Here is an 18,790-nt window from a genome sequence, read left to right on the forward strand (position 1 = left end):
TTGACTATGACATCTCCAAAAGACTCGGAGGAACTCTAAGACGACTTCCCCGGGTGACTCATTATGTAGACACACCGCTGATATATTCCAATACATTTGTGTGATTACATACAAATTAAATGTCCTATGGTAAATATATTTTCAGCTTTTACAATAAACGCACGTTATATATTCTACTAGATCAACTAACGACGCAGTTACACGATATAGTTATTTATAATAATTTTTATAATCGCGCTAAATAAATAATCATTTGATTATTTTTCAAATTGAAATTAGTCATTATCATTCATTATTTGAATTAATAAATTAAAAAATTTATATTTTAATTAATTTCGCTAATTATAATTAATTAATAACAATTAATTAATTACGAACTAATTATTAATTAATTAATTGCCAATAATTACTAATTTCAATTAATAACTTAATTTTTGTAATTAGTTTTATACTTTTAAATTTACTTCCGGTATTTGTGCGAATGAAGTTATGCACATTATTCACTCGGAATCCTCTCCAAGGGTCGCCTTGTGGCACTTAATTGTCTCACGAAAACAATTTTTTATTCTTACTCGTGTACATTAAGCGATGGTAAAGAAAATTGTACACCGTGTTTCATGTAAACAACCCTTAATCTATTATTATTGTTTTTTTAAAGTTGTGATAAACAAAAGAATTTTCTCTCATATATTTTTTATTGAAATCTCTCTCGACTTGAACTATGTAGATCCTCATTGTCATTACGTGCACCGCTGTTGGTCTGCTCGTCGTAATTAGTGATTGCGAATTAGTACCGATGCCTCCGGCAATACGGTGCACATTATATTACAAAAGTACACACTGGAGAAGTGCTACTTGGCAATAAATCATAAAGTGGCGGTGGGGGCGGTAGTAAGCAATCGAGGATTTACGAAAAACGGAATAATATTTTAAGCGGTGAACGAAGAGGAGAAAAACGGCAGTATAAAAGGCTTCCTCTTCCCATCACCTGCCCGAAACGCGGCCGCCACCGTCGTTTGTCCTGTACGCGCTGCCATCCGGGTTTCGGCGGCGGCGGTTTTTCCAGAGAAAATCTGGGTAGGTTTACATTTTTTACAGCTCCCCCTCCTTTTCTTCCATCGGTCTATACTTTTGCTTTGCCGCCACCGCCGCACCTGCTCCCCCGCCACTGATCGCGGGCGCGAGGACCCTCAGCCTCCGAACCGTTCGGTATTGATTCGGCGCTCATAAATTACATTTGCCTAGTAAAATGAGAGAACGACACCCCCGCCACCGCTCTATCATTGGTCGTAGGCTACAGGGAAGGAGGCACGATACGGAAGTCGGAGGGTTAGCATCGACGGCGGTAGTAGTAGGCCTGGCGGACAGGCGAACCGTTGCTGCTCTGCCGAGTATACATATATAATATGTATACATGTGAAGGGGACGAAAAACGCCGAAGTGCTCGATACCCGTGGGCAAGGTGCGAGCAGGAGTAGTGATAGGAAATGACAGGAGGGTGGTAGTAAGAAAGGGTGAGAAGGGTTGGAGGGATTCCCGGGATCCTGTGCGAGTGGGGACCAAAACGGAATGAAAGTTGAATAACAATGTTCACTATTTATAGTAGTGTGTTAAAACGAATTAAATTTTTTAGCGGCACATGCGCGGCGGCCTAAGCGGGGCGCGCGGCGCGGCACGGGGGGCGGCCGCTTTCGAAGGGCGCGCGGACGAATTTAATGATTTTTTTCTCTTTTGCTTTTATCCCCTCCTCTCGCGCGTGCCCTTATCAAGGGGTTGCTGCCTACCCCTCCCGTCCACGTTTCAGGCCGGCGGAAGGAGCGCGGTGCGAATTCCGGTTACAAACGCGCGCGGTAGTTCCGCGGGCGAGCGGGGGCGGGTGGGCGGACCAGGCCGGGTAGGCTGGGCGGGGGGACCCACTCTCTCTCATTAAACTGTACGAATATGCAATTTTACTTTCTCGGTTTTTACCCCCTAGTAGTTTATTGCTAGTCATGTTTTTGAGTTGTCTATAGTTCCGCCGCGCGGGCTCTCGTCAACCGCATCATCTCCGTCGCAACCGCCGCGGGCACGCACATACACGCACTACACGACGACGGTCGACAGAACACAGTCCGCCGGTAATTAAAACAGTTCGTAATTAATTAGTAAATTATTATTAATTTTAATATAAAAATCGATTGGAAAAAATTTGATGGAAAAATAAAAAAAAAAAACAAAAAGTTAATAGCGCAAAAATATCGAAAACGAAAAGTTGTGAAATTCGCGTTTGTAGTTTTCGTAGTTGTATCGTACGCACTTTGACACGTGGTTCATTGGCATGCCTGCGGCGGCCGTGAGTCGGTGGTTACTCACGATGATCGAGTGGTCTTCATCTCAGGCCTCCTTCGCCGTCGGAGTTTAAAAAATTTAAAACACAAGTAGAAAAAAAATCAAAGGTAAGCCGTTGACTCTATTAGCTTTGTCAGTGCCCGTGTGTTGTTGCGTGTGACATTTGTTGTTGTTGTTGTTGTTATCGCGGACAGTGAAGTATACACCGCTGAGACGTCGTGCGTGTGTATACGTGTGGTCGAGCACCGGCCGGCGAATGAATGGGCTCCCCGTCACCCCCTTCCCGGTGCCGACAACACACACGATCGTCGTACTTTCAACCTCTCCGCCGTCCCCTTTGTCCGCAGCCACCGGTGTATGTGGCCGACACGAATTGCATACGAGAGGGTGAACAAGAGATAGCGACGGCCGTCTCGGCGATGACCCGACGTGATTATCCCCATCGGTCGCCCACGTCTCGCGGTATCACACTTGCCCGAATGTACGACGTCCCTTCACACTTTGTCGTTTGAGTGCATTTTATTTTATTTTTATTTCTCTCAAAGGAAAATTCTACACATAGTAAAGTACACGTGAGAAAAACGCTTTGGCACATTGTTTGTTTGTTTGTCTTTTTTTCCGTTTATTCACACGCTCACTTACTTTCGGTATATGCGCCACAACACATATAGTACAACAAGTCGGATTGGCGCCTTTACACGGTGCTTAGCCACCGGCAATTCAAAAACGTGGCTTTCCCGCGGTTTTCGATCATTGACAACGCGCTCTTTCTTTTTCCCGAAATTCAAGAGTAGTACTACGCAATACTTTATAATAAACGAATTCCTTGGATTTGATTTGTTCGGTTTATTTATTCGCCATGAATATTTTTTAATAGATCATTAGGATAATGTAATTAAAATACAATTCTGGGGTTGTTAATGGAACAAGATATCGATATCTTCTCGCCGATAATTAATTGTAGATCATGTTATAATTATAATAATATTCCTTAATTAATTTCAATTATTGTTTTGTTGAAGGCGGGACAGTGTCAGCCGAAGCCCGTCGCGTGATGGGCGATCTACAGCATTTTTGTCTGCGTTGGAACAATTACCAGAACAGTATAACCACAGCGTTCGAGAATCTCAGGGACGATGAAGATTTTATAGACGTGACGTTAGCGTGTGACGGCAAAAGTTTGAAAGCGCACCGAGTCGTCTTGTCCGCATGCAGTCCATACTTCAAAGAACTTTTAAAAGTACGTGGTCATCTGCCGAAACGCACACGCGGCTTGCACGTGGGTAATTGTTATTTTTTATATCGTTGCAGAGTACGCCATGCAAACACCCGGTGATAGTGTTGCAAGACGTCGTTTTCGACGATCTCCAAGCCCTCGTGGAGTTCATCTACCACGGCGAGGTAAACGTACATCAGAGGAATCTCAGTTCTTTCCTTAAAACCGCCGAAGTACTTAGGGTCAGTGGCCTCACTCAACCGTCCGAAACGTCAGCAAACGACGTACGTATAATGTAGTATAAATAATTATTCGTAGTGTTATTTACAATAAATACAAGATGATTCGCTAGATTAATAGTATAAAAACTTTGATAACATGTTCTGTGTGCCTGTTTATATAAATACAGCATTCCACGAGACAATCCTCAGAAACTCCACCGGCTGTGACTGCGCCCGAAAACTCTTTCCTGTCGCCCGTTGCTCAGAACAACACCGAGGGTAGACTGTCCCCACAAGTCAGGCAGAGAAAAGGTATACCTCAACAATCTCCGTCGTCCGTACCTTCACCTCGTTCAAAGGTTAGTTATAAATTACAATAGTCCAGTTAATTGGTGCAAACGAAATGAGAACATCATTTTTTATATTCAATATATTTTATGTTGAGTTAGACACGCATTAAAAACACATTAACATAAAACTAATAGATACGAATTTTGAAATTGCTAATTTTAAAATAGAGTATAAAAAAACACACATTCGAAATTTTAGCCTTTAGAGTTATCTATTCTGTTTTAAATTAGGTTTAAATAAGATTATAATTTATCACATGGATGAAATGTTCATGTGAATAATGTTCATAAGGTCGTTACATTATTATGTAACGTGTTACATAATAATCAAAATAATTAATTTGCCTTGGTAAAGGAAAAGAGTGTGTTTTTTTTCTAATATCCATACATTTATTGATCTAAGTTATTATGATTATCATTTTGAAATAGATATATCAATTGTACACTGTTGGTAACTTTTTTGGTTTTAAGATTCAAAAAGAACTAATTATGTGCTTTATTGCAAAAATCTAACTAGTTATTTTCTATACCAAATAGCATTTAATTTGCTTTTCGAAACAGGTTTTGTTTATTTAGAAAATTGCCAAAGTCAGATTATTTATACAATTTAATGAGCAATTAAAATGTAATTAAGGAAGAAAAAAACTATTGCAAAATAGTGAAGTGTAGCTTTTCATTCTGATTGCTAATTATATAGGATTTTTCAATTTAAAGATATTATACCTTTTTTTTAGTACATTTATAAAAAACAACACATCAATGTCTACATTAACATTAACAACGTCGATATTTTTAAAAGACCAATATATTCATGATTTTAATAAGGTATATCATTGGTGTGAAATGAATAAATTCAGTGCCAGAGTAAATGTTTTGTTTTTGTTATCTCCGTCTATTATACATTTATGTTTGTTGATTGTACATCATATTTACTTTTTTGCAGTCAACATATTCGGATTTTACACGTTGTTTTTATCATACAGGGCAGTAGGCGTTTATTTTCATAAGCGTAGTATCGTTTAAAATTATTGACGTCTTCTCTATAATCAACTCGGGTGGGTAAATATTACACCGGTAAAAAAGTATCAATAATAAAATATCTGTATCGATAACGCCCCAAATATCTTCAATATAAAGTGATTTCGAGAGATTATCAATGGGCCGATTAATCAATCTACAACATTGAACGCGGTGATTTCAGTACAATAATTAAGAGGTGATGAAATAAACGATGGGTTAGGTCGTGCGCCTAAAGATGTGCGGTTACATAAAAGGTCGATGTGTTCACAGTTGGGTTATGCCTGAAAGACGTTGAAGTAGATTTAACAAGAAGAAAATTGCGAACACGCGCTATCCGAACAAGAGGGCACCGATTAAAGTCGCAACCATAACAACAATGTTGCTGTAGTTAAAATGTAAACGGTATGAATTTAGTACAAAAAAACAGGGTCGTTTAATCCGAGTCCGAATGTCTTGGAATGAAAAAAAAGGAAAAGCAGTAAGTGTTAACTCGCTTGTAAGCCGTAACCGTTAAATTACACAGTGGTGGTGATGTTTTGTATCAATTATTGTTATTATGACGTTTTTATCGCCGGGAAAACAATGCGGCCAGTGCCGCGTTAATTTATAAAGCTGTTGTGAGGAACGGGAGACCTGTAGACGCGTGTAACTTATCGCTTTTCCTTTTCATACATTACCCCGCAGAGCGCGATGCAGTTTTCATTTTCGAACTTTGTCGATCGCAAAGTCCTCGAGGGCCTTAACAACGTGTTTCGCACAAAAGGTGTTGTCGAAACGGAAGTTAAGGATGTTCTGCTTGCCGCTGTCAGGGTGACGCCATGCAATTTGCAACGGCATTATGTAAGCGAGAGGCTGTGAGAAAAACGTTTTCGCCGTTGTGTATTGTAAATATGCAACGATCGTCACTGACAGCTGAGTTGAAATTTTGAGGGTGGCCGTGTAACCGGAAGCGAAACTTTTCCGCAAACACAGCGACGGTCAGTATAAAAAACGTTGCGAAATCATAAAAAGCCCTGGGCTATCTCGAGTCCAATGCTGGCAGGGAAAAATATCGTTAACTTGTCATATTCATTTCTTTTCTTTTTACGAAAATACGACAGCTTTAATTTTCTTTATAAAAAAAACCATTCAAAGGTCACCGGCGTTGGCTTTTGTTGTTATTTTCGTCGACGAGATTTGTTTTTGTGACCTGATTTGTAAAGCTTTGGTCTTTTATTAAAAATAAATAAATAAACGAAACCTTTTAATTTAAAACTGTTTAGCGTCGAGCATTGTAAATGTTAAAAGTTGTATCAATCCGTCATTTTTATATTTTATTCTTAGGATTTTTCATTTTTTTTTTTTTTTTTTAATAATATATTTTCATCAAAAATCACGTCTTACTTTGGTCGTTTGCTGTACAAGTCAACTTTCGTCAGACTAAATCTGTTTTTTCTGTGTGAATAAATTTTCAATATAGAAAAATCTCAACCCATCAACTATTAACACGTTTATTTATTATTCATTAAATGTCGATTATCGATTGTAACTTTAAAAAATAGCTCTGAATTCGGTCTTTTATTTTGAAAACCGCAGAGATTATTATTTTTCTAAAATTACTTGGCCTATTAATGTCTAACATAATTGCAGATTATTTCAATTGAAGTATTTTTATTAATTATCTCTACTTTTGAGCCATATTTCAACTGTTTGTCAGCCTAAACACATGTTTCTAATTTTGTAATCCAGCAAAGCTGTTTTGATACTCAAACGAAATCGCTGCAGTGTTATAAAAAACCGATTCAACTACTTTAAATCAACCGCTTTTATAACACATTCACAAAACAACGTGACGGAATAATAATATCCGTTGTGTGTAGCTAAATTTATATGAATCTATCAAAACCAGTCGTGATTATTATCATCGAACCTTCCAATTCAAACATAATCGTAATCAAAAGTAGATGACCCGGTACTAAGTTTTCAATAAACGCTTAACCAAATTAGAATTTGTTAAATAGCAAACCACTCAAAGAATTTAATTATACACTTCCGCCGATTCCCTTACTAGATTCCTAATTCCAGTTAGTTTATTAATATGTTCTACAATGATGCATTTTCAAAAAATAAATGTACACAAACTGTATATACGAAATTAAAGTCATTGACCTGTTTATTCCTAGAAAAAAAAACTGGAAATTACCATTTTTAATACTAGGCTTTATTAGTATGTCAAAACTTAACCTGTAGAACCTTAAATGTTAATACTGTTGCGTAAATGGATATAACACAATGTATTATTATTTTGAACAGTTTTTTTTAAGAACTGCACAATATCCAAAGCCGTGTAGACATATTTTATTTTTTTATTTTCTTGGCCTTTTTATCAACTACTTGGGGTCGGCCACCCTTGTCCTAAACTTCCACTTGACACGATTTCCCACATCACTTACACATACATCGGCAGTCCTCATATTGCATTCAATAACTCCCTCCATATCTTTTTTGGACTTCCTCTACCTCTTCTCTCCTCATAACATGACGGTACCATCTAAGTTTATTTTCTCTCAATTTATCCACGATTGCCGCTACACCTATACTCCCTCATATATGTTAGTTCCTTATCCTATATTCTCTAGCCACTCCACTTATCCAACTAAGCATTATCTCTTCTACACTCATTCTCTGCTCTATTCTTTTGTCAAACGCCCAACACTCTGAACCATGTGTCAGTCTTATAAAACTTACCTTTCAATCTTATTGAAATTATCTTATCACATAACACATCAGACACTTGGTGTAGACATATTTTATAAGTTTGTAAATTTTATTGTCGATAAAAAAAATGTATGTTACATATTTCATTATAATTATAATTATTGTTGCGGTTTAAATGGATTTTCAATTTCGTTTTTCAGGAAAATTCTCCGATACCCTTAAAGAGGTCAAAAACAGTGTCGTCCGGAGGCTGCATGGACCTGTCCGAGAGGTCATCTCAACACAGTCCGAGCTCGACTGGTAGTCGGCAGAATTGCAACGACGACGATGATCCGGACGAACGGTCCGACAGCGGCGGGACGGCCAACGGCAGCAACGGCAACAACAGTAACAACGACGAGCCGCCGATGGACTTTTCGCGAACGAATCAGAACACGCCTACGCTTCAACTACAGGACATGGCACAGAACCTGATGGTGCCCCGTAAGTCTCCCGAAGTCAAAGCAGAACCGACGGAGCACACGAGTGCGAACAGTATGTATGCGGACGACAGCAACGATTCGGCAGCCGATTTCACTGGCGTCCATCCGGCGATCGGCATGTCCGAACCCGACGATACTTCCTATCAGAGTCACCATTCGTACCTAGACAGCAAATTTTTCGCAGCCGCCGGTGCCACGTTCAACTTTAGCATGGCCGCCGCACTGGCCGCCGACTCATTAGCAGGTAATTACACAATATTCGCATACGTTATAATTTCGGTATGTAAATTGTGACCGCCAAAATTTCGGCCAACGACCAAAACTCAAAAAACGTTGAGTTAGGTTCCGTAAAAAATAATAGGATCCAGGCGTGTGCGTCAGATTTCGGTATTCGTCATTCAAACTGTTGGCGAAAGACCGGTTTTTTAATATTCCGTAGGTGATCACTATTTTAGTCCTAGGGAAGTTCGTCGAAGGATAAAGAAAATTCGGATGCGACGTTAATCTCGGTAATAACCATATTTAAAAAACGAAGAGGCCATGTACACGAGCCATGTCGGATTAGAACGCGGTCGCAACCGCCGTGTAAAAGCCACACGACCGCCGGGGGCTCCACCGGTTCAGTGCCTCGTTGCGAATTTTAAGAAAAACCGGTTCCTAATTTTGGCCCACCCTCAAAATTTAATATTCAAAAAGATTACGAACCATGAAAAACTCAACAGACACTACTATTTCGTTTAGGATGTGCTAAAAAATTTTTATTATAATCGTCGTAGTGCGTTGACGAACGGCCAAGTCAACAATTAAAAACATATTTGTGCGGCCTATAGCAAAAATAGCCGTTCCTAACATCAAGGCCAAAAGTTGAAATCGCTTCTATTAGATAAACGTTAAACACTAAAAAACCTATTGTATCGTTTTTTGTTTTTAATTGTAAATATTATTTTATAATATCGCTGGATGCCGACTGACTAATCGATTCCTGCGGCCAAGCATGTATCGATTTTAGGTATTCTTTAGAGCGCTAGGACATGAATTTAGATATGCCAATAGAGAGTCGTGTCTAGTTATGCTAACGACGACTAGTTTTTCGATTTATCGTGAATTCATTTTCTCTTTATTTATTTTTTCAAAGTGCGCATTAGACAAATGAGTATAGACGAGTGGAAATTTTTTTATTATTCTGTCAAAATTTTTTTTCTTGAACTTTCACGAGGCTCTATTCGTATATTTATATTCCACGTTTTACCAAATATATTTTAATTAATTCCATAATTACCTACATTTCTAAATAGCTTATTCATTGTTCCCTATTAGATATTCATTTTAAATTATACGAACAATTTCCATTTGAATAACTCGAATAGTTTCTGTGTAAAATTAATTTTCATTTGCACATTACCACTAGATGACAAAAAATCGTACTCCAAGTATTTCCGCTTGGAAATATTTATCAAATATTCTCAATGATAATTAGCGAATGCGGTTTGAAGATTTTGCGTTCGGTTGTATAATAAAAAGTAAGACTTAGGGGCGCGTATAGAAATTTATTAATTTATTAGGTGGGGTACACATAAAATGTTTCGATTGACAACAAACTACCGTACACATTTTTTTACTTATTTTGATCTGATCAAGAGCAAAAAAAGGTCAACAGACATTTTTCTATCGGCACAGCACGGTCAATGGGGAAGCACATGCCATTGTGCCCTACTTTAAAAACGCCACTAGTAGGATTATATGACCGTCATTGCCTGTAAGTCGTCCTTCAAGTGTGTTGAAAGCAAAATAAAATATTTGCACCTGAGTGTTCTAATTATTTAAAAAACATTTTGATTTATAATTTGGTTTTTTATGTAATTGATTTTCATGATTATTATTCTGTTTTTGTAGGTCTAAACAATCATAACCACACTAACGCGATAGAAGCTCTCGGAGGTTCCACTTCTCAAGGTAAGACCAGCTCAACATAATTATCATTAACCGTTTAATTTATTCATTGTATTATTTCTTGGTAACTCAACACAAAACCGGTGATATTTGAACGAAAATATTTTTGGTTTTAAATTTACACAAATAGTAAAACAGTTAAAATAAAAAATAAGTCTCGTAGCAGAACCCGCGATTGTTTTAACCGATTTCCCATTTACGATCAAGCTTTAGTCATTTACAAATAAAAAATTTTACGATATGTTTTTGAAACTAATAATACAGTATACACACGTATAAAGTCATTTAGGTCACTTGTAGTTGGTTTCATTAAACAGAAAACGTCGTTCAATTTATTTTTCATACGTATTTCGTTTCGAATTTTTTTATGTTTTGTTGTGGAGGTTTTCTGAAATCCTAGATTCGCAGTAATTAATTAATCCGGTATTCTTCTATTTAAATGTCACGCGTTTAATGTAAAAACTGGTTTTAAATTGCGTTTTATAATATATTATACAGAAAAAATTTGACTACTATAGTCAAATTTATCCGCTTGCCCTCAGATTTTTGTGTAGCACATTTTATAACCCATTTCGTAGTATGAAAAATTTACTTTTTTCTATTGACCCACGCACATTATCCGCCGAGTCTAATACAAAGCGATACAATGACAACTTTCAACTTAAACTCAAAATGAAGTCTGTTAAAAATAATAATTATAAAACTATTTGAATTACGAAAATGTCCATTTCTTATTTATTAACTGTAAAATTTCACATAATGTCAGATGTGTCGTTTCGATTTCGCCAAGTTAAAGTCATATTTTTAGTAGTGTTTCTAGTGAAAAACATTTCTTCCGAGTCGAATGGCCTATTGCTCTCTTCGCCTTTGTTACTTCTGCGTGACTAAAGCTTGACCTATCCCATTTAAAATCGCGTATGCTTAATACATCTAGAGAGGGAGCCTCAATGAATGTCTCGTTTTTTTTTTTTGTTTTACATTTTTTACAACATTTCCGCGGCCGTTTTAACTTACTCAACGCTTAAAGTTCATTTGTGCTCTGTACTAGATTGTTGTTCTGATTCTCCGTCAGAATAACAAACTAAATGAAGTCATCTGCGGATCGGGCGCTCGCGCGTGTGTGTGTTTGTTTGTTTGTTTGTTTGCGATATCAATAATGTTACATTATCATGCACAACAATTAATGATGTTATGCACATAGTTATTACTTAACAATTAATACAAATTTATACTACTGTGATCTGTTTAAAATAAATTTGGCATTGTTATAATCTCCGGACAAACGAACATCCCGTACGATAGTAAAGTGTTAGAACTGCACACACGCATATAATATATTTAAATATATAAATGGATAAAAAAAATTACATGATATAATATTAAAATAAATATAAATAAAAACGGAGAAAAACAAAAGGAGTGACCGGCTGTTATTATTGTGCTGCAGACTGGTCAGAGGCTGGTGGAGGAGTTGGCGGAGGGAGCGCGGAGACGCTGTCCTGTTTCGTATGCGGCAAGCGCCTGAGCACCAGGTTGACGTTGAAGCGGCACATCGAACAGCAACACAACCAGCCTCTCCACTCGGCCGTCTGCAACGTGTGCAACAAAGTATTCCGCACGCTCAACAGTCTCAACAACCACAAGAGTATTTATCACCGGAAGCCAAAGGCGTACAAGGCCTCCTTGGCCGCCACGGCTACCGCCGCCGGTTCGGGCGCACGCGGTGCGGGACAGGCGTCCGTTTCGCCGACCAACGGCGGTGGTGCAGCCAAGAACTTGCCCCCGCTCACCGCGTGGTATAACAACAATAACAACATCAACAACTGACAAACGTCGCGGAGGAACGCCACCAGAATACGATAATTGGCCACCCTGTTCGCACCGGACAACGCAAACCACCCCGTTAGTACCTATATCAGTATTATACTATTTTTTATTTTTAAACATTTAACTAATTATTTATTTTTATTATAACATATTATGATGACGACGTGTAACGCTAATTTAGAGAAGTATATTACATTTGTTATACGTCCGTAGTGACTGTAAAAGTGCAATAATATATATAAATATATATATATATATATTTTTTTTTTTTTGAAAAAAAAAAGAGAACTAAATCAAATGTATTTTATTGAAGTACTTAGTAATATCTTGTAGTGGTTAAGTTTTAAGCCAGTAGTGTTGAGACTTTTGAAACTGTAAAAAAAATACTATCTCACTATAATTATATTCAATGTTTTTTTTTTTCTTATATCGATTTGTGTACTTGTCATAGTAGGAGTCGTAACAGTACATATTCTAATATATATTATTGGATAACTTAGACTGAGGCCGTTGTGTCTGTGCATGTAACAAGTTAGCACTCTCATTTTTAGTACTTGCCGAGTTATGATGAATGTAACCGCAGTGAAATAGAGTGTCTGTTTCAGTTATAATTTTTGTATTGTTATAACTTTTAGCGACAAGTTAAATGTATTTACCGACTTTGTTGTTTTTTAATTGTAATTTTTTTTTATTATTTTAATCAAATACATACCGTAAATATGTACATAGTATATAAGTTTTATGTACAATACATAGTAAGCAGGTAGTGCTGCAAAAATCGAACGTGTCGCGTATAATATTATTTTTTGTATTGAAATTACTACGATAATAAAAAATGATATGCATAAAACGATTTTAAAAGAGTATTTAATTTTTATCGATATCAATGTTATGTACGCTCCATTTCCGAACTTTGCCACCAAGTCTAACCGGACTCTGATCGGATGTGGCTCTCATCGCGCGAATCCTACACCAACGTAGTACAAGTTGCGGTCAAACGCACGTTGCATAAAAAATATTTTATGAGACTCGTGTTATCAGTAGTGATACCACGTAACGTTTTTTAGCGTAGCCGATGGTAAACACCCGTTTGTTGGGTTCACAGTGATGGTCTTTAACACTTCCCTTGCCACTCGTGTCCATTCCACGAACAACATCAGACTGTAATCGCTTCCGACTCGCCTTTACACTTTTCGTACACACTCTTCTCTCTCGTCGTTATCGCCAATCGACTGCTGCGACGCAAATATTTATTTTAATTACATTTCTCATTTTTCTTCCTCGTCTGTTATTCCGAACAGTATTATATCAAACGTGAAACGAAAACAAAATTTGTTTAAATGAATGTGTTATCATCTCGGTCGATTAGAAACGGCTTTCAAATTGATTTTATCGACTATTGTAAAAATTAAAGAAAAAACTAAATAGTAATCGTTTTGTTATTTTTATGAACGATGCAAATCTCGATCTTGTTACGGCCGCCACCTGCCGGAATTCTCTAACTCGTATAAACTTTATACTATTTTTAAACCAACTTGCATATTTCACTGCTCGCCTTCGATACCCATCTATTTGTCAAGTCTCACGGAAAACTGGTCCGTAACGAAAATATTGCGGGGAAAAAACAAAACAAAGTCAAATGTTCGTTCCTATTATTATTTTTATTGTAATTGTTATGTATTATTATTTATTTATCGCTAACTACGCGCTTGTTGCACGCAAAATCAACAAATTTCTTTTTTTCTACTAACGTTTATTATTTTCGAGTGTAGTTCGTAGTGGCCGACATTATTACAGTCGGCATATAACGAAAATATTGTGTTAGGGTTGAAAAACGCTATTAAAGTCTGATTACACCGTGGCGTTTTTTAAACGTTTGCCCGAAAACAAACATTATTCGTACGGCATATTTATAACAGACGCAAAACGATTGAAAAGGTTAAAGGGCTCCGAGCGGAGAATTCGATAAGGCCAATTGTTGGACACTCGGCGGCAAGTCCGTTGGCTGCTCCATACGGCTGTCTCATTCCACTCGGTGGCGTCCTTCCGCCACTCTCCGCGTTTGTACAAAACACTCGAACACTGCGACCGGCTTTTTACACAGTTTTGGTGTTTTCACGCGTTGAGCGCGTGCCGATGCTACCGACACGTGTATTTCGGTAGGTCATGGTGTCCATATATCTCTAATGGATCAGATATATACATATCAGATATATACATACGGGTAATTTCCCTGCGATAACGTCTGTGATGTGTCGGCACATTATAAATTTACCTAATAAAACGCGATGGTCGTAAAATAAATTGATATCAAAGTACGGAACGGGCGACAACAAAGAGTTCTGTTTTATTTTCGGTCAACGATATTTCGGCACTCTATTAATAATTTCAATTTGTCACCTGCTCTCCGAGACTCGCAATTCCGACGGGTCTTCACTGACCGACCGACTTAATATTTTGACTTGATGTTCGGAAATGTTGTTTTTCAAGAACAGTTGTTCGGCTTCCAGTTTCACTAAAGTGGTGTTATATTTTTAAACATCTATGCTGCACGTGTACCAATGCAAAGGCATACATTTTATTCTAACTGCCAAATAGATAATTTCTATATTTATCTGCACAGATAAAAAAAAAAGTAAACTTTTTCAAAGGCCCTCGAGTTGAATAAATTAATTTTCTCGTTTCACAAAGTGAATAATTAAAAGAATTAATTAATATAAATTTCACCGAAAAACAAAAGTAACGTCATTAAAATAGTTGACTCTGCAAACGTCTGGCCCAAATTGATATCTGTTGAAATCAATTTTTGAATTATTTATTTTCTCTTTCAACTCATTAACGAGCGTTGATTATATTTTTGTAATTCAAAAAAGAATATGCGCCAATAAAATCATTCATTGTTTGATCACTCCAAGTATTCGATTCAATGGAAAATTAAATATATTTTTAGTAGCAACCTCTCCGAATGAGAATATTTAAATTTGAGAGTGACAAAATGAGGAACATTCATAATTTTAACGCAAAACGGTCTAATGTCTTTCCTTAATATAGACCGAAATTTTATGTTTTTAAAACTATTTAAGTATTATTCTAATATGCACTAAAAAAAGTCAAAATATTCCCTATAAACTACTAAAATATATTGTTTTCTATTTAAATAAAAAAAATGATAAAAACCAATATTATTTCATTTCAAAATATGTTTAAATGTGTATATACGTTTATATAGTATAAAAAGTAAATTCCATACAATTACACTTGAAATGAAAACTTTTACATATTCAATGCAAATAACACATTTATATTTCATTAAGTAAAATAATTTATCATTATTTATCTATTTTGGTTGATGTTCCAAGGAACTTTTAAAATTATTTCTCGTCAATGAAAAAATTATGTAATAAACTTGTGTTATATACCGATTTTTAAATAAAATAAATACTATCGTTTTTATGGTAGTGAATCTATGAACTTACCAAATAGTGCTTAGAGCCAAGGCGATTGACTCCAATTATTTTCAAGTTACTTTCAAATGTATAGACTTATTTAATCCAGCCATTCTTTTATTACCACTTTTTTTTAATAATAATAATAATACCATGATTGGATTAATAAATTGAATACTTTTGAAAAAGTAGAGTTAATCTGCTTAGTTTCTGAGTGCCTTAATTAATAATCCATAAAATTTAATAACGACGTATCGACTGTTTGCAAGTTAATTGACATAAGCGACATTTTTATCAACAAATATTTCTTCCTAAAACATGACAGTAACTTATGGATACTTCAAATTAATCGAATCAGTCAACTACACGTGTATACGTTTATCCCTGTTACTATGAATTGGTATTTTTAAAAACAAAATAGAAATTTCTTATATAAAAATAACAAGAGACGAATGAATAAGACTTATCGTGTTATATTATCTTTCGAGTTCCCTAATACGATTTTTTATCAAACGTGTGGCTTCTTCGGTTGATCCGGTTTAAATATTTGATAGAATTGTGGTATTTACGAACATTAAATTGAAATTGATGATTTTAATTTTAAATAATATTAGTCACAAACGATCAATTCTTATTACAAATACAAATAATAATAACGATTGAGAAAATCATTTTTTTTTTTTACAAATAATCTAAAATATGATAAATAGACTCGAATATTCTTTAATATACAAACGACTTTTCTATGTACAAAAGTTTCTAAATAGAAATATTCTCGGTGGAGGGAGAGAGAGTCGTCAACACTTCTTATTCTCGCCAAACTGCATAAAATCAATTAAAACATGTAAAAACTCAAAATGCCGTTCTATATCTCTCATCTGTTTTAGCGTTTATAAATCATGAACATTAAAACAGATAACTCGATTATTAGATTAACATTTGCCTATTGTGAAAAATGTTTAAAGACAAATCATCATGGAGTTATTTTTCGGTGCTGAAACCCTAACACGCCCACGCACAACTATAAATTTCTACGCGCGTAATTGGTCTGAATAGTTAAGCGAAGAAATTATTTTTTTTAAATTGTAAAACGGTAAAGTTTTAATTATAGTCTATGTTTCCACTGCAGGCCCTGGTCGCTTTTGTGACTCATTACTATCGTCGGACCAATACAAGTCCCTGTGGCGTACGATAATGATTAACAACGTTCATTAAACAAAACCAAATGGAATGTAAGAATTTTTTTCGTCAAGGCTAAGCGTGTTGATTACTATTCATCTATTTTGTGTCGAATAAGTAAAAAAAAAATTAAATTAATGGTATACTTTGTAGCGCTTAATGATTTGCGTTTAAATACAATATAATAATGATGTTTGAACCATTCGATTTTTAAACCGAACTCGGGGAGTTCGATTTAGTTCTAAAATCTTAAAAAACCTTAAAACTTTTTCCTTGTAAATGGAACTGTACTAGTTCGATTTACAAGATAATACATAACGCGAAATTTGTTTGTTACTAATCAAATATCGCGTTTCATTTGTCCAATGTTGATATAAAAAATGTTTTACCTGAAAATAATAAAAATTGATGGTCCAATTCGATTAAATCCGGTTCGACTGAAAAATCAAAGTGTCGGGTCGTTCCCAAAACTTAGGGTTCCTAACATCAATAATATCTATACATAAATTTGTGTATTGATTAGCCCAAAACCAGCGAATCGACGATGCAATGAATAACATGTTATCTGTGGCGTTTTAATGGCCGCGTGTTGCGAATAAAATTAGTACAGAATCAGGTGGTTCTACAAGCGCTACGTGGTAAAACAATTTTAATTGGAAGCAGAAAACGTTTGCCAATCGAACCGGTTTTCGTACGCGTAATGTATCTGACCTTATACAACAATTAATGCGTTATGTACAATTAATTAGCATATGGCAGCGCCTGTGCTGCTCGTACGTTGTGCCTAAGTAATTTTAACGTTGAACGTGTTGCGCAGGACTGAAAAAAGTATTCCCGTGCTTGGCGTGCGGCAAGGTGCTGTGTTCCAAGGCGAGTCTGAAGAGGCACGTGGCCGACAAGCACGCATCCAGACAGGAAGAATACAGGTGTGCCATTTGCGAACGGGTGTACTGTTCCAGAAACTCCCTGATGACGCACATCTACACGTATCACAAAACTAGGCCCACCATGTTGTTGCCGCCCCCGCCACACCATGCTCCCCCAGCTCCTACCTCTCATTCCGATGTTAAGTTCTAGTATTCAATATTCGAAGGTGAGTAGGCGCTAAAATCTAGTTGTTTACATCTAAATCGATTAAATGTTTTATTTTTAACTACTCCGACTAATCATATATTAGAATATTCGTGTCTACGCTGTACCTTGAATTTACAAAACTGCATAATGAATAATTCGTTTTCTGCGATTTTTCAGGGTACCAGACGCTACCACCGCCCGCCAACGGCGGTATCAACGAACCACAAGACTGTCCGTACTGCCGGCGAACGTTTAGTTGCTATTATTCGCTGAAGCGACACTTTCAGGACAAACATGAGCGGTCGGATACGATGTACGTGTGCGAGTTCTGTCAACGAACGTACCGGACCAAGAACAGCTTGACCACGCACAAAAGTCTCCAGCACAGGGGTTCCGTGGGGGCTCTGAGGCGCCATACCTTCAGCTCCACCACGATGACCCCCACGGCTTCGTCGCCGATCGCTCCGGTCTCGTCCGAAACCAGCTCACCGCCGCCACAGCAGCAGCAGCATCACCACACATCTATACCTTATCATCATTATTATTATTCATTTTCGCCGTTTGAAAATCACCACCGCAGCTTGTTAACTGCTGCCATATTTGACGGGCTCTACGGTTGTCATTGACAATGTTAACCAATATATTAAAAATATATTATCACTCAACTACAGTTCTTGAAAACACTACTTCTCTAATTCTTTTTTATTTATATATTTATATGATTATTAAATATGTGCCAGTCGACGTTGGATTTCGGCACCGGAAATGACCAAATCTGCATATTTCATGTGCCGTACAGCATTATACGGACGTTGTTGTTCGCTAGAGCAAATTTTGTAGAGCAAAGCTCGTTTCCGGTGCAGTCCGAAACGCGTCCCGGGTAACATAACCTGCTGATCCCGCGGTGAGGAAACGTTCACGGATCATTGGCCCAAATGGTGTTCTCTTCATTAAAAAAAAATACAAATTTATTAAACTAAATATATATTATATATATATA

At 36.7% G+C, this 18,790-nt stretch overlaps 2 protein-coding genes across 9 annotated transcripts in view; both read left to right on the forward strand.

Annotated features, from left to right (window-relative positions):
* The window catches only part of LOC126903734 (broad-complex core protein isoforms 1/2/3/4/5-like), a 67,359-nt gene extending 49,244 nt beyond the window's left edge, over nt 1-18,115 (forward strand). For 4 of the 8 annotated variants that reach the window (XM_050682178.1, XM_050682179.1, XM_050682176.1 and 1 more), the window contains 6 exons: nt 3,351-3,568; nt 3,640-3,828; nt 3,954-4,124; nt 8,033-8,558; nt 10,208-10,267; nt 11,712-12,944. In XM_050682178.1, coding sequence (XP_050538135.1) covers nt 3,351-3,568; nt 3,640-3,828; nt 3,954-4,124; nt 8,033-8,558; nt 10,208-10,267; nt 11,712-12,091 — 1,544 coding nt within the window. In that variant the 3' untranslated portion in view covers nt 12,092-12,944. Of the gene's footprint in view, nt 1-1,949; nt 2,436-3,233; nt 3,289-3,350; nt 3,569-3,639; nt 3,829-3,953; nt 4,125-8,032; nt 8,559-10,207; nt 10,268-11,711; nt 12,945-17,533; nt 17,810-17,967 lie in introns of those variants that run through there. The other 4 variants (XR_007703571.1, XM_050682183.1, XM_050682181.1 and 1 more) reach the window with 4 other exon arrangements.
* The window catches only part of LOC126903745 (protein RER1), a 67,864-nt gene continuing 60,077 nt past the window's right edge, over nt 11,004-18,790 (forward strand). The window contains exon 1 of the mRNA XM_050682205.1: nt 11,004-11,008. The gene's annotated coding sequence lies outside the window, so the exon portion shown is untranslated. The remainder of the gene's footprint in view (nt 11,009-18,790) is intronic.

Source organism: Daktulosphaira vitifoliae, unplaced genomic scaffold (assembly GCF_025091365.1).
Source record: "Daktulosphaira vitifoliae isolate Bord-2020 unplaced genomic scaffold, ASM2509136v1 Scaffold_4, whole genome shotgun sequence".
Taxonomy (NCBI): domain Eukaryota; kingdom Metazoa; phylum Arthropoda; class Insecta; order Hemiptera; family Phylloxeridae; genus Daktulosphaira; species Daktulosphaira vitifoliae.